Raw genomic sequence first — 16,391 nt, 5'->3', positions numbered from 1 at the left:
TATTAACATTAACACACTCACACGATCCGTTCCAGACTCCTGCAGGTCAGTATGATGCGGCAGAGAGCGGGGACAGATGGGTCTGTGAAGGAGTTTGCTACCAAGTTCAGAACCATCAGTGACCGGTTTGTACTGAGAGCGGAGAAGAGATCCTCGGCACAAGGATCTGTGAGACCGTTAATATACAGCCTGCGGATCAGAGAGAAATAACAGGAATCAGAGTAAATCCCCAGTGTTTATTAATAACACTATTACTGATTCTAATGTACAGTGTCACAGACATCCAGTTATTATAAACACAATCTCACACTGTCTGGTACTTACTCCAGTTTCTGTATTTTACAGTCCGGGTTCCTCAGAGCCACAGAAAGTAGTTTCACTCCTGAATTTCCCAGTTTATTATTACCCAGGTTCAGATCCATCAATGACCGGTTTGTACTGAGAGCGGAGGCGAGATCCCCGGCACAAGAATCTGTGAGACCGACAGCCCGTAGACTGAGATCAGAGAGAGAGAAATAACAGGAATCAGAGTAAATCCCCAGTGTTTATTAATAACACTATCACTGATATTCATAATAATGTACCGTGTCAGAAACCCAGTTATTATAAACACAATCTCACACTGTCCGGTACTTACCACAGTGTCTGTATTTTACAGTCCGGGTTCCTCAGAGCTGGAGACAGTCGTTTCACTCCTGAATCTCCCAGTTTATTATTACCCAGGTTCAGATCCATCAATGACCGGTTTGTACTGAGAGCGGAGGCGAGATCCCCGGCACAAGAATCTGTGAGACCAACATCACTCAGCCTGGGGACCAGAGAGAGAGAAATAACAGGAATCAGAGTAAACTCTGTGGATTGACACTAACACTGTTACTGACACTAATAATAATGTTCAGTGTCAGACATCCAGTTATTATAAACACAATCTCACAGAGTCTGGTACTTACCACAGTGTCTGTATTTTACAGTCCGGGTTCCTCAGAGCCGCAGACAATAGTTTCACTCCTGAATCTCCCAGTTTATTGTAACTCAGTCTAAACACAAACACAGAGAGGGAAACAAACTGAATCAAAGCCCGGATCTGATATATTTTTCTCTCTTGGATATTACATTAATCACTGAAAGTATTTCAGGAAATTAATAAACCAGTTACCTCCCGCGATTTCGCTCCCTGGGCGGGGTGGGTGCGGCCGGGGTCGGGTCGGGTGGGGGTGGGGCCGGGTCGCGGCCTCGCTCTGGAGAATTGGGGGAAGCGGGTTTGATGACCTCATTTGATGACTCACACATTGAGTTTGACCATTGTGATGTCAGTGTTCTACAGTATTGAGGTGCTACAAACACTGACAACATGAGTTTGACCATTGTGATGTCAGTGTTCTACAGTATTGAGGTGCTACAAACACTGACAACATCAGCACAGAGGAGCAGGGCTGCACCCAGGATCTCCCATAACTCCTTCTATATGCGTATGGAGGGAGCCACAGCATGCAAGGAGGTTCGCGTCACTTCCAAGGGGTGGAAAAGACAAACACAGCCTGGTTGCACATTGCACAGTGGGGCTCAAGCAGGAATGTTGTCAGGAGGACCAGCCTGCAGTGGCGCAAACATTTCAATGATCTCAGTAGATCACGAAACGTTACTGCAAAGGCATCCTCAACCTCATCCTCAACCTCATCCTGCTGTGCTACTCATCACATCCCCTTCACTCTGCCTTCCCTACCATACTCCTGCACATTCTTACTCACACCAACTTACCTTGAACCTCCACCCATCCCTCTCTGTCTATATTATCACATCCCCATCTCACTAGACAGCCATCACACTCACCCTCATCCTAGTCCAATTGAACCAACTAACAACACACAAGGGTAGGCAATTGTGTGTTTTAGCCAATGTTCATGTGATGTTTCTGTTAATGTTTTGTCAAACATTGAAATCTTTCTTTTCAACACTTTCCGTTCTTTGACAGATTTGTGTGCACCTTAGGAAATGGCTTAGTGAGTTTCATTGACTGGTGAGACATAACGTTGCCCCCGCAATGCTGATGAGTGTGACAGGAATGGTTTGGGCATTGATGGGATGCTTTGTGTTGTTGGTGTGGGCTGGTGTTAACCTGGCACATCATGTGGCATCCAGGGCATGCAGCGTTATGTGAAGTATATCTGACCATGTTGAGGCTATCTCTGGCGACCCGGTCAGCAATGTGATCGGGTGTTGATGCCATCTGTGCTGTGCAGAATCAGGAGTTATGGTGAAGGTTGGTGTTGGTGCTGCTGGTGTGCCTGGTCCTGCAGGTGTTGGGGCTGATCGTGGTGTGACTCTGAGGCCCAAGGTGAGACAGTATAAACCGTACACATTCTGATGTAATAGATGGCAGGTGAACTTGAGATTACAGAAGCAAACGGTCAAAGGTGAAAGAGGTTGATCCATTGAGGGGTCACTGGATAGAGGGTTTGCTCCAAACACTTGCAAACTGCATAAAGCTCAATCCGTCTTCCAAATGCAGGAAGCAACAGCTTCTGAGCTTGGAAAGTGAACAGCTGTGAGATGGGAGCTTTTATAGCACATTTCTAGCTGTCAAGTAATGAAATGGTTCCATGGCCTTTCAACTCCCGCCCAGCTTACCTGACGTGATCCCCGAGCAGCGCAGACCACACGGGTGACCTGATAAACTCTGAAGGTGAGCTGAAAATAGTTGTTAATCCTTTGTTAGCGAGGTCATAATGACCTGAATTGCCTCCCCTGCCACTGCAGGTCAGGTCTGGGGGTGGGGGCGGGGGCATGGCGGCGGGTTGACAGTGGGGTCCCGACCCGCTGGGAATAAATCCAGTTGCCCATCCTACCTGGCACCGATCACGCCCGCTGACCCCTGCGAAATTCACCACTATTCCTGTCACTGGGATTTAATCTCACTCTGTCCAACTTCCCATATATTCAGGGACTGTCTGTAAATGTATTAATTAAATAAAGTGCTGTCTGTGCGAAGCCTTTAAATGTCCCTCAGTCTGGTCTCATTCCCTGATGATCAGAATTAGCTCCTGGAGCTCAGTGACCGGCCTCGTCATGGTTGGAGCAACTTGTCTAATTTTTGCTGCTCCTTAAGTCCCGGACTTTATGGAAATGGGATGATTTTCCCAGAATTAAATGATAAAGCGGTGCTTCCCTGTAATTTATACTCTCTGCGTTATATTAATCTGTATAATATATCGGGGTGAGTTATATTGTGAAGCGGTAACTGCTGCTGTAAAATCCGTCCCCCAGGATTTTATATAAGGAGAATTTATGCTGAAATAAAAACAGAAAATGCTGGAAATACCCAGCAGGTCAGGCAGCATCTAGAGAGAAAAACAGAATTAATGGGCTGGATTTTCATTGGGCCATGGAGGTGGGATTGGAGGCTTGTGGGGGGTTAAAATTGCATAAACTGGCAGGCAGGCCCAACCCCGCCTCCATCCCGTTTCCAATCAATTTTAAATCATTCATGTCTAGTGGTCCTGTCTCCGTGCCACCTCCAGGAGGCGGGAGAGGCCGTTAAGGCCCTTAACAAGCACTAAATTGGCTCTAAAATGCCATTTTGAAAGGCCTTTGCGATTTTCACCCTTTTCCCACATGAAACACGCCTGTTCTGAAACACGACGGTGAAAACTGGCGGGAGCACAATTGGATTGCTGACTATCAGCTGCAGGTCAACCATGAAAGAGGAGATTTGATCAGCCATCATTTGCAGGTGGCAGGACTTTGTAGTCTCAGGTCTGGGGTAACTTTTAGAAGGCTTAACCACAGCTGTGGAAGTTTCGAGCCTGACACCCATCTCCAGTGTGACCTCCTGGGAAACCCCTCTCGCCACCTTCACGGAGCGCTTCCTGAACTGAGGCATATACCAGAAGCATGGGAACCATTTATTTCCTTTCCTCCTGGACATCAGATTTGGACGAAGACCAGCCACGGCACCAGCAGAACCATGAACAACAGCACCACCAACAGCAGCAGCAACAGCAGGTGCGCCAAGCTCCCGCTCACCCACCTGAAGCTGCACAGGCCAGAAGGCGCCAGCGCGCGACCACATTGCTGGCCAGGATGCAAGGAACGCACTCATCTTGTCCAAATTTGCTTAGCCTAGCCAATTAAGCACTTTTGCCTCGCAGCTTCTTACCTGAGCATCGACAATGGCCAAGGACCAGCGGATTTCAAGCAATTTCACCACCATACTGGCAATTGCAAGTAATCCTAAGCCCTCAATGTGAAAGTCCCATTTGCGAAAAGACACACGCCACAACTACAGCAGTAGCCATCAGATTTTTTCTTTACATTATTCATCTGATGGCTTTTTCACAGAAAACATCAAATTTCACCCAAGTGACTACCATTGTGACTATTTGTGCAGTATCATTCTCTTACGCGTGCTCCTACGTGGTGCTTCCCCTGTGGCTTCAGCAGATGTGGAGGCCCCTTGCTCACTTTCCTGCTGCTCCTGTCTCGACACCTTTGGCGATCGTCCTCTGGGTTGCGAACCTGTGAGGGCTCGTCAACAGCCTGCTGCTCCTGCGGCTGTGCAGGGGTTGAGTCGCCGATCTCAGTTGGGTGTGGACTCTGGTGGGGCTGTGACCGAGGGCTCTGCAGTGGCATGGAAGTGTGAGTATTTGGAGAGGAGCCCCCAATTCCTTGATGTCTGCCACCAACTTCCCTCTCATGGGTCAGGTCCCCCTCAGCACTTGTAAGTGGCTTGAGAGCACCTTGCTGCATATCGGGGGGCCATAGGGACCCGTATCTGCACTGGCAGTCCTACTCAGGAGGACTTCCATGAAGGTCTGGTTTCTCTGTTCAATAGATCACCATCGCTCCTCCAGAGATGTCATTCTATTCTGAACACTCACCATGTTTTCTGCATTCTGGTGACTTATCACCTCCATGGAGGCTGCCATCCTTTCCATGCTGATGCGTTCATGCGCCAATGACTCCACAAAGGCTCTGTTCATGTTTGCTATGGACTCCTCCATTCGCTCCACACTCACAGCGACCCTGGAGACAAAACCTGCCAGAGACTCTTGCATCTGTTCCTGGAGTTCCAGCACTGCTGATCTTATGGATGGACCCAGAGGCAGAGGGTTGCCATGCAGCTGAGCCGAGCTGGCAGAGTCCTGCGCCCTCCGACTAGGACTCTCCACTGCTGTTCCTGTCTCCACAATTTGCTGATGCTCACTTGTGAGCTGTGATACACCAGGTGACAACACTACTCTATGTCCGGAAGGTCCCACTGAGGTGAGAGTGTCTGTGCTGGTGCTGGATGCGCTTAATTCTGCTGATGCTACGCCCTCAGATGTTGCAGCTTCCTTTGAGGAGTCTTGAGGCTCATGCTCTTCCTCCAGGCTAGTGGGGACGGGTGCTTGCGATGGTCCTGTGGGGGAGTAAAGGAAAGAGTCAGAGATGTGATGCCAAGGTTATATGCACATTGCAGATGATCATAAGTCCATCTATTAGAGCTTCAGAATCATTATCAGTGACTCATGCAATGTCAGTGAGAGAGATGGAAAACTATTCTGTCACCAGCTTGTTGTGATGCACCCCTCTGTCCGTCGCCACTTGCGCAACTTCCTCCACTCCTACAATCTCCAGGACCACCTCCTCCCAGCGGGTGAGGCGGGCTACTGAGGGTGGCCCTCCTCCTGTCCTCGCTCTTTCGCGCTTATTGTGAGCTCCCTTTTCCTGTAAAGACGGAGACAAGTGGAGGGTGAGTGAGAATGAAGGAGTGAGTGTAGAGATTCCATAGCATAGATACTTAGAAGGAGACAAAGATGGAATGAGGTGGCAAGACCAAGGGCCCTCCCTGTGTGTTGTTAGTTGTTTTCATAGCATCACAGTGATAGGGAGTGTGAGGGCTGCATATTGGAATAGTTAGGTGAATGTGACCATAGAGAGCGAGGGAATGGGTAAGGGTGCATGGATGGCAGTGTCAAGTGGGATGTGGAGGAAGAAATTGCTAAAGCCGAGTGCTGGTGAGGAGGAGCAATGGGGATTAGATTGAGGGTGATGGGAAATTCATACTCACTTTTCCAGTGCGCAGAAGGTCGTGAAATCTCTTCCTGCACTGTGTCCAGGTTCTGCAGGTAACTGAGAATGAGCTGACCTCCTCTGCCACTTGCAGCCACACAGCCTTGGTCTGCTGGGGAGGCTTTTTCCTCCATGAAGAAGGGAAGAGCACCTCCTTGTGAGCTCTTGCTCCCTCAACTAAAGTCTGCAGGGCAACGTCGTCAAACCTTGGAGCAGACCTTGGTCTTTCACAGGCCATTCTGCCTCCAGGTCCCTGCAGCATGAAAGGCCAAAATGTTGGCAGTCTGCGGAAGAAGCAAGGCTTGTTGCAGACATTAAATGCAGCAGCAATGATGACGTCATCAGCGGCGAATTTCAGACTGGAAAAAATCATTTGCCATGGGTTGCCACACGCTGGAAATCAATTGGCCAATTAAGTTAAAATCGCATCAATCTCCCACATCGATTTGGATTTGTGTGGATAACACAAAATGCGGATTACACGACTCCAACCAGCCCCTGAATTAAAATCCAGCCCAATAGAAACATAGACATAGAAACATAGAAGCTAGGAGCAGGAGTAGGCCATTCGGCCCCTCGAGCTTGCTTCACCATTCAATGAGATCATGGCTGATCATCCAAACTCAGTACCCTGTCCCTGCCTTCTCCCCATATCCCTTGATCCCTTTAGCCTTAAGAAATATATCTAACTCCTTCTTGAATATATTTACTGACTTGGCCTCAGTTGCCTTCTGTGGTAGAGAATTCCACAGGTTCACCACTCTCTGTGTGAAGAAATTCCTCCTCATCTCTGTCAGAAATGGCCTACACCTTATCCTTAGACTGTGACCCCTGGTTCTGGACTCCCCCGCCATCGGGAACATCCTTCCTGCATCTAGTCTGTCTAGTCCTGTTAGAATTTTATAAGTTTCAATGAGATCCCCTCATTCTTCTAAACTCCAGCGAGTATAAACCCAATCTCTCCTCATATGTCATTCCTGCCATCCCAGGTATCAGTCTGGTGAATCTTCGTTGCACTCCCTCGATGGCAAGAACATCCTTCCTCAGATAAGGCGACCAAAACTGCACACAATACTCAAGTTGTGGTCTCACCAAGGCCCTGCACAACTGCAGCAAGACATCCTTGTTCCTGTACTCGAATCCTCTCGCTACGAAGGCCAACATATCATTTTTCTTCTTAACCGCCTGCTGCACCTGCATGCTTACCTTCAGTGACTGGTACACAAGGACACCCAGGTCACGTTACACTTCCCCTTCTCCCAATCTATTGCCGTTCAAACAATAATCTCCCTTCCTGTTTTTGCCACCAAAGTGGATAACCTCGCATTTATCCACATGATACTGCATCTGTCCAGTCCCCTAACCTGTCCAAATCATACTGGAGTTTCTAGGCATCCTCCTCACAGCACACAGTCCCACCCAGCTTTGTGTCAATAAGAGATTAGCGGGCAAAATTAAGGCACATGGGATTGGGGGCAAGGTATTGACTTGGATAGAGAACTGGTTGGCGGATAGAAAGCAAAGAGTTGGAATAAACGGGTCGTTTTCTGAGTGGCAGGCAGTGACTAGTGGGGTACCACAAGGATCGGTCCTAGGGCCCCAGCTGTTCACAATATATATTAATGATCTGGACGAGGAAATTGGATGCAATATCTCCAAATTTGCAGACGACACAAAGCTGGGTGGGAGGCTATGCTGTGAGGAGGATGTCGTGAAACTCCAGTACGATTTGGACAGGTTGGGTGCTTGGGCAGAAACATGGCAAATGCACAATAATGTGGATGAATGTGAGGTTAGCCACTTTGGTGGCAAAAACAGGAAGGCAGATTATTTGAATGGCAATAGATTGGGAGAAGGGGAAGTGCAAAGAGACCTGGGTGTCCTTGTGCACCAGTCGCTGAAGGTAAGCATGCAGGTGCAGCAGGCAGTTAAGAAGGCAAATGGTATGTTGGCCTTCGTAGCAAGAGGGTTCAAGTACAGGAACAAGGATGTCTTGCTGCAATTGTACAGGGCCTTGGTGAGACCGCACCTTCAGTATTGTGTGCAGTTTTGGTCGCCTTGTCTGAGGAAGGACGTTCTTGCCATGGAAGGAGTGCAGCGAAGATTCACCAGGCTGATACCTGGGATGGCAGGAATGACGTATGAGGAGAGAATGTGTTGACTGGGCTTATACTCACTGGAGATTAGAAGATTGAGAGGGGATCTCATCGAAACCTATAAAATTCTGTCAGACCTGGACAGACTAGATACAGGAAGGATGTTTCCGATTGCCAGGGAGTCCAGAACCAGGGGTCATAGTCTAAGGATAAGGGGTAAGCCATTTAGGACTGAGATGAGGAGGAATTTCTTCACCCAGAGAGTGGTGAACCTGTGGAATTCTCTGCCACAGAGGGCGGTGGAGGCCAGTTCATTAAATATATTCAAGAAGGAGTGAGATATATTTCTTAAGGCTAAAGGGATCAAGGGATATAGGGAGAAGGCAGGGACAGGGTACTGAATTTGGATGATCAGCCATGATCTCATTGAATGGCGGAGCAGGCTCGAGGGGCCGAATTGCCTACTCCTGCTCCTATCTTCTGTGTTTCTATGTGTCTTCTGCAAACTTGGAGATATTACATCTAGTTCCCTCGTCTAGATCATTAATATATATTGTGAATAACTGGGGTCCTAGCACCGATCCCTGCAGTACCCCACTAGTCACTGCCTGCCACTCTGAAAAATACCCATTTATTCCAACTCTTTGCTTCCTGTCTGCCAACCAGTTCTCTATCCAAGTCAGTACCTTGCCCCCAATCCCATGTGCTTTAACTTTACACGCTAATCTCTTATGTGAGACCTTATCGAAAGCCTTCTGAAAATCCAAATACACCACAGCCACTCGTTTTCCCTTATCTATTCTACCAGTTACATCCTCAAAAAATTCCAGTAGATTAGTCAAGTACGATTTACCTTTTGTAAATCCATGTTGACTTTGTCTGATCCTGTCACTGTTTTCCAAGTGCTCTGCTATTACATCATTTATAATGGACTCTAGCATTTTCCCCACTACCGATGTCAGGCTTACCGGTCTATAATTCCCCGTTTTCTCTCCACTGCCTTTTTTGAATAGTGGGGTAACATTAGCTACCCTCCAATCCATGGGAACTGTACCAGAGTCTATAGAATTTTGGAAATGACTAGCAATGCATCTACTATTTCTAGGGCTACTTCCTTAAGTACCCTAGGATGTAGATTATCAGGCACTGGGAATCTATCGGCCTTCAATCCCATCAATTTCCCTAACACCATTTCCCTACAAATACTGATTTCATTCAGTTCCTCCCTCTCATTGGACCCTATGCTCCCCGACATCTGTGGGAGGTTTTTTGTGTCCTCCTTTGTGAAGACAGAACCAACGTATGTATTTAATTGGTCTGCCATTTCTTTGTTCCCCATTATAAATTCCCCCGATACTGACTGCAAGGGACTTATGCTTGACTTCACCAATCTTTTTCTCTTCACATATCTGTAGAAGCTTTTACAGTCAGTTTTTATGTTTCCTGCAAGCTTACTCTCAATCTATTTTCCCCCTCTTAATTAATCCCTTTGTCCTCCTTTGCTGAATCCTAAACTGCTACCAATCCTCAGGTTTGCTGCTTTTTCTGGCCAATTTATAGGTCCGCTCCTTGGATATTATACTATCCCTAATTTCCCTTGTTAGCCACGGTTGTGTCACCTTTTTTGTTTTATTTTTATGTCAAACAGGGATGAACAAATTCTTTAGTTCGTCCATGCGATCTTTAAATGTTTGCCATTGCCTATTCACTGTCAACCCTTTAAGTAACGTTCCCCAATCCATTCTACCCAACTCGCGCCTCATACCATCGTAACTTCCTTTATTTAAATTCAGGACCCTAGTCTCTGAGTCAAATCACTCTCCATCTTAATGAAGAATTCTATCATATTATGATCGCTCCGCCCCAAGTGGCCTCGCACAACGAGATTGCTAATTAGTCCTTTCTCATTACATAATACCCAGTCTAAGATGGCCTGATCTCTAGTTGGTTCCTCGACATATTGGTCCAGAAAACAATCCGGTATACACTCCAGGAAGTCCTCCTCCACAGTATTGTTACGAATTTGGTTAGCCCAATCTATATGTAGATTAAAGTCACCCATTTTAACAGCTGTGCCCTTATTGCACGCATCGCTAATTTCCCATTTAAAGCCAGCCCAACCTCTGCATTACTGTTTCCAGGTCTGTATGCAACTCCCACTAACGTTTTCTGCCCCTTGGTATTTCTCAGCTCTACCCATACAGATTCCACATCATCAGAGCTAATATCCTTCCTTACTATTGTGTTAATCTCCTCTTTAACCAGCAATGCTACCCCACCTCCTTTTCCTTTTTGCCTGTCTTTCCTGAATATTGAATACCCCTGGATGTTGAGTTCCCAGCCGTGGTCACCCTGGAGCCATGTTTCCGTAATCCCAATCATATCATATCTGTTTACCTCTATTTGAAGAGCTAATTCATCCACCTTATTACGAATGCTCCTCGCATTAAGACACAAAGCCTTCAGACTTGTTTTTTTAACACTCTTAGACCTTTTAGAATTATTATTTACTGTGGCCATGTTTGATTTAAACCCTTCATTTCTCTGACTGCCACTTTTGCTTTTCTCCTTCCTGTCTTGTGCTTCTATCCTTGTTTCTCTTTCCTCTGTCTCCCTGCACAGGTTCCCAACCCCTTGCCAATTTAGTTTAAACCCTCCCCAACTGCAGTAGCAAACATTACCCCTAGGACATCGGTCCCGGTGCTGCACAGCTGCAAACCGTCCAGTTTGTACTGGTCCCACCTCCCCCAGAACTGGTTCCAATGTCCAAGGAATTTGAATCCCTCCCCCTTGCACCTGGAGCACATCGGCCGGCAGCTCCTCGGCGGGAAGGAATTCCGACTGGGAGGAGGGGAGCCGAGCATGGCGGCCATAGGCCGACCCGGGAGAGGGAGAGGTAGGCCCTGGGCCGTGGAACGTGGAGCCGGCGACGTTGAAGAGGAGGCCGCATTGGAGCATTCACATCCCGACGATGTGTTCGGCGAGTCGGGCAGAGGAGCGCAGCGCAACGAGCAGCAGCAGCAGACTCAACGACAAGCTGCAGCACGTCGGCCGGCAGCTCCATTTCGGGTAACTCGCAGGCCGGATGGGAGGAGGGGAGCCGGGCATGGTGGCCAGAGCGGGAGAAGCAGGCCACCACATGTGGAGCCGGCAACAGTGAGGAGGAGGCCGCGGTGAAGGGGAGGACGGAGCGGCTGAGGGACATCGTGCTCCCACTGCCACGGGAAGCCATTGTATTGACTCTGAACGCGGCGCTGTATGTATAGCTGACGGGTCCCTATGGGGAACAAGCATTCCATTGTACTTGTTACATATGGCAAATAAATCTAATCTGAATCTGAATCTGAATCATTCCTCTAGCCACGTATTCATCTGAAATATCCTTCTTTTTCTACTCTGACTAGCACGTGGCACTGGTAGCAATCCTGAGATTACTACCTTTAAGGTCCGTTTTTAAAATTTACCTCCTAACTCCCTATATTCAGCTTTTAGGACCTCATCCCGGTTTTTACCTATATCGTTGGTATCTATATGCACCACGACAACTGGCTGTTCACCCTCCCCCTCCAGAATGCCCTGCAGCCGCTCCAAGACATCCTTGACCCTTGCACCAGGGAGGCAACATACCATCCTGGAGTCTCGTTTGCGGCCGCAGAAACGCCTGTCTATTCCCTTTACAATAAAATCCCCTATCACTATAGCTCTCCCACTCTTTTTCCTCCAGTCCTGTGCAGCAGAATCACCCACGGTGCCAGGAAGTTGGCTGCTGCTGCCTTGCTCTGATAATCCATCTCCCCCGACAATATCCAAAGCGGTATATCTGTTTGAGGTCAAGGACAGTCAGAACTGGAAAAAGATACAGATGTAACAGATTTTGAAGGACGTGTAGGGGCAGGGAAAGGTGGGGGAGTGGAGGAAAGAACAAAAGGGAAGGTCTGTGATAGGGTGGACGACAGGAGAGATTAAAATACAAAAGGGATGATGGTGCAAGCAAAAGGAGATGATAATTGGACAAGTTAACAACAAAAGATGAATCTAGATGAGGTGTGAACGGTAATGGCAGAATCATCAACAGCTGTCCTGCGAGAAAAAAGGGAAAAAGAAAAACAATAATGAAAAAAATAAAATAGGGGCCTGAAATTGGTGAACTCGATGTTGAGTCCAGAAGGCTGTAAACTGCCTAATTGAAAGATGAGGTGCTGTTCCTCGATCTTATGTTATACTTTGTTGGACGACTGTCAGAGGCCGAGAATGGAGAGATCCGAGTGGGAGTGGAGCGGAGAATTAAAGTGATCGGCGACCAGAAGCTCAGGGTCACACTTACGGACTGAGCGGAGGTGTTCCGCAAAGCGGTCACCCAATCTGCGATTGGTCTCCCCAATGTAGAGGAGACCACATCGTGAGCAGCGAATACAGTATACTAGATTACAAGAAGTACAAGTAAATCGCTGTTGTAACTGGAAGGAGTGTTTGGGGCCTTGGACACTGGGAAGGGAAAGGTAAAAGAGTCGGTGTTGCATCTCCTGCACTTGCATGTGAAGGTGCCGTGGGAAAGGGAAGGGGTGTTGGGGGTGATTGAGGAATGGAACAGGGTGTCATGGAGGGAGGTGTTCCTTCAGAATGCAGAAAGTGGAGGTGAGGGGAAGATGCGTTTGGTGGTGGGATCATGCTGGACGTGGCGGAATTGGCGGAGGATGATCCGTTGAATGCGAAGGGTGGTGGGGTGAAAGGTGAGGTCAAGGGGAACCCTATCCTGGTTTCGGGAGGGAGGGGAAGGGGTGAGAGCAGAAGTGCAGGAAATGGAATGGACACAGTCAAGAGCCGTGTCAACCACGGTACAGGGGAATCCTCGGTTGAGGAAAAAGGAAGACATGTCAGAAGCACTGGTAAGGAAGGTGGCATCGTCTGAGCAGATGCGGCAGCGAAGGAAAAACTGGGAGAATGGAATAGAGTTCTTACAGGAAGCGTGTTGGGAGGAAGTGTATTCCAGGTAGCTGTGGGAGTCAGAGGGCTTAAAGTGAATTTTTGTCAATAGCAGCAAGAGAGTTTATTCTGTCCCGTTACAAGTTTTAAATCTCCCTGTACTCCTAGTTTATAGGGGAGGGGAGTCTCTCACTTTATTCCCACTAAAATGGCTCTACATTTATTTCAGGTGTAACTGGCCCGACAGTTTCTGGGGAATTTTCTGAATTTCCCTCCCCGAGCGGGGCCTCACACACTGTTTATGGGGAATTCCCGGGTTCACTTCCCCCAGTTTTCCCAGGAGCCGCCCGCTGTTTGCGAGACCCCACCACTGGCCGGTGTGTGTCTGTGATCCAGTTAGATTGGAACCTTTTCACCGGCAGCTTAAAGATCCTGAATAACCATCTTTGCTCAATATTCATGACTGTGCATAATTGTAAACATTTACAGCTGGAAGAATTCCCAATTCCCCAATATTCCCAATCCAGGACACTTCCCCCTCAACAAGACACACCCTGCACGGTATCGGAATAAATATCGAACTGTTAGCGATTTAAACTCGGATTCCGTCTTGTCTCCAGTTGAAATGGTGGAAGTGAAAAACATTTAAAATTAATTTTATCTTTACTGCCGGATTATTTTATATTTACATTCCGCTGTCCGGCCTTATTAAATCTGATTTATTTTAATTAATTTATCAGACTCTCAGTGACCTGTATTTGCTGATCTGATAAAGACTGTAAAATCCCTACTTGTTCACAAGGATCCATTCTAGAGGCTCCAGTACTTGGGGAATTACTGACCGATCCGCTTATTACTGGACATATTTGTGTTGAATCTGCTTCTCTCTGGTTTAACTGAATTGTGCTTTTCCCCTTCATTACGAAGCGATAACACAATCCGTGACTGGTCTACAACTCGCCCAACAGTTAGAGAAAAATAAACAGTTACCTCAACACCTGGCATTTGTGCAGTACGGGTCCCAGCCGCTGGAGTCTTTCACACTGAATGTGGCAGTATTGTAGATCGAGTTCTTTTATTGTATCACACAGACCAATGACGTGAGACAGGACTGCACAGTCAATCGGGGTCAATGTCAATCCGCTAAATGTCAGTGTTTCCACAGACCCCACTGTTATCCGAGCCAGTGCTTTATTCTGAGACTCAAACAGGTAGTGGAATGTGTTCAGGAGGTTCCTTTTACCAATTTCACTCTCTGTGTTCCCAATCTGTCCTTCCACCTTCTCCTTCACCCAGTCAATCACTCGGCAGGTGGTTTGATGAAGAAATCGGCCCAGAAACTCCTCCAGGGGCCGAGCTGCCTGTGTGGAGGAGAGACCAGCAACAAAACGGAGAAATATCTCAAATCGCCCATCTTCCTCGCTGTGGGCTTCATTGAGGAGTTTCAGGATGTCCCCGGGATCTGGAGTCAGGAATTGTGCGAGTGCGGCTACAAACTCTTGGATGGTGAGGTGCGGGAATGTGTACACCACGCTCTGGACAGAATCATCTCTCTCCAGAAGTTCCATCATGAACCCGGACAGGAACTGGGAAGGTTGCAGATTGTACTTGATCAAATCTCCATTTCTAAACACAATCTTCTTCTTGGAGACTCCTGTGAAGGCCATCTCACCAAGCTTCAGTAACACATCACGGGGGCTTTCAATCTCTCGGCCATGGTTTTTCAGAATGTTGTAAATATAGTAGGAATATAGTTGGGTGATGGTCTTGGGAACTTGTTGCCGATTCCTGTCTCTAAGTGTAAAGAAGGGGCCCAGTGACAGACCGAGGATCCAGCAGTAGGAAGGGTTGTAGCACATGGTGTACAGGATCTCGTTCGCTTCCACGTGTTTGAAAACAGCGGCTGCCACCGTCTGATCTTCAAAAAACTTGTTGAAATATTCCTTCCGTTCTTCACCAACAAATCCCAGGATTTCAGCCCAGACACTGATCTCAGCCTTTTCCAATAAATGTAATGCAGTGGGGCGGCTGGTCACTAGCACTGAACATCCTGGGAGCAGCTTGTGCTGTATTAAACTGTACACAATGTCAGACACTTCACACCGGAATTCGGGATCTGTGCACATGTGCTGAGGTTCTGTCTTTCTCCGATTGTCAGCAAAATCGATCCCGTCCTTGAATTCATCCAGACCATCAAATATAAACAGCAATCCCTCCGGGTTCTTCCAGAGCTCTCCCAGAATATTCCCGATGTAAGGATAGAAAATGATTATCAGGTTCCACAGGTTTATTTTACAGTTAATAGCGTTCAAATTCCGGAATTTAAAACTGAAAACAAATTGAAAGTGTGGGTATATTTTCCCAGTGGCCCAGTCATGAACAATCTTTTGTACCATTGTTGTTTTTCCAATCCCAGGGACTCCGCTCACTGCTGCTGAACTCCCAGATTTGGATTTTCTCCGGGAAAAACTGCTCTGGAACAATTGATCAGTTCGGATTTTTTCCAGTTCTTTCCGGAGATGTTTCTCTCTCGACTCTTCATGGTCTCGGCCTCTTGCCAGCAGTTCATGTTCTACAAGTGTCCGATCTCGAACATTAGAAATGATCGTTAGCTCAGCGTATCGATCAACCAGCTGGAAAATCTGAACCTTCTCCTTTATTAGGATCGTGTTCACGCTCAGTGTTTCAGTTTGTACCCGGAGTGTTTCCTTGTGTTTCTGTTGAACATCTTCAAATAGAACAGACAGAAAGTGGTCTCAATGTTAATTGTATTGACATAAAGCAACTTCTCAATACCATTTCACTATTCAGTAAAATATTGCAAAATTTAATTCACAACTTCAATAGAGTTGCGTGTAGAAATTAAAACTCAGTTAATGGAAACCTCGTTGGAAAGTTAACAATGGCCGAAAAGTTTCAAATCCTCTTGATTCTAATATTCACTGAATCTGGAGATTTCTACGAGTGATATTTTCCCTCGGACGGTTAATGCCATCAGCCCTGCTTTGTACTGGAGACATTGATGTAATAAAACTCACTACACACTTGGTTTGAGCAGAAAGCAAGGCCTGAATCAACTTGTTTCAGAACATGGAAGTCTAGTTGTATTTCACTAGCTCCTTGTCTTACAAAATGTCCCTGGTAAGCTGGGCCCACGCCCGAGTATTTATACTCCTTGGACGGCGCCACCAGCTGGCCGTCCTGTGTTATTTCATGAGTAGTTTCTTGATGATGAGGAGATTTATAACAGACATCTCATTATAAATCCACACATGATCCTGGTTATACAACAGTAGTGGTTCTCATTAATCAATCTTCAAA

The 16,391-nt window shown here is 47.2% G+C and overlaps 1 protein-coding gene and 1 long non-coding RNA gene across 4 annotated transcripts in view; one reads left to right on the top strand and one right to left on the bottom strand.

Annotated features, from left to right (window-relative positions):
- LOC147088309 (NACHT, LRR and PYD domains-containing protein 3-like) overlaps positions 1–16,391 on the bottom strand; it is a 78,564-nt gene that overhangs the window by 4,744 nt on the left and 57,429 nt on the right. For 2 of the 3 annotated variants that reach the window (XM_085977177.1, XM_085977178.1), the window contains 5 exons: positions 14,061–15,798; positions 951–1,037; positions 638–808; positions 325–495; positions 22–189 (listed from right to left, as the gene is read on the bottom strand). In XM_085977177.1, coding sequence (XP_085833303.1) covers positions 22–189; positions 325–495; positions 638–808; positions 951–1,037; positions 14,061–15,798 — 2,335 coding nt within the window. Of the gene's footprint in view, positions 1–21; positions 190–324; positions 496–637; positions 809–950; positions 1,038–11,819; positions 12,228–14,060; positions 15,799–16,391 lie in introns of those variants that run through there. The other variant, XM_085977179.1, reaches the window with a different exon arrangement.
- The window catches only part of LOC147088310 (uncharacterized), an 89,951-nt gene that overhangs the window by 26,493 nt on the left and 47,067 nt on the right, over positions 1–16,391 (top strand). The gene's annotated exons all lie outside the window — the stretch shown is intronic.

The sequence above is a fragment of the Somniosus microcephalus genome, unplaced genomic scaffold, assembly GCF_052327205.1.
Source record: "Somniosus microcephalus isolate GS21.2 unplaced genomic scaffold, FLI_Smic_1.0 unresolved_chr4, whole genome shotgun sequence".
Classification (NCBI taxonomy): Eukaryota; Metazoa; Chordata; class Chondrichthyes; order Squaliformes; family Somniosidae; genus Somniosus; species Somniosus microcephalus.
Note: the sequence above shows the minus strand (reverse complement) of the source record. Positions and strands in the feature narration are given on the sequence as shown.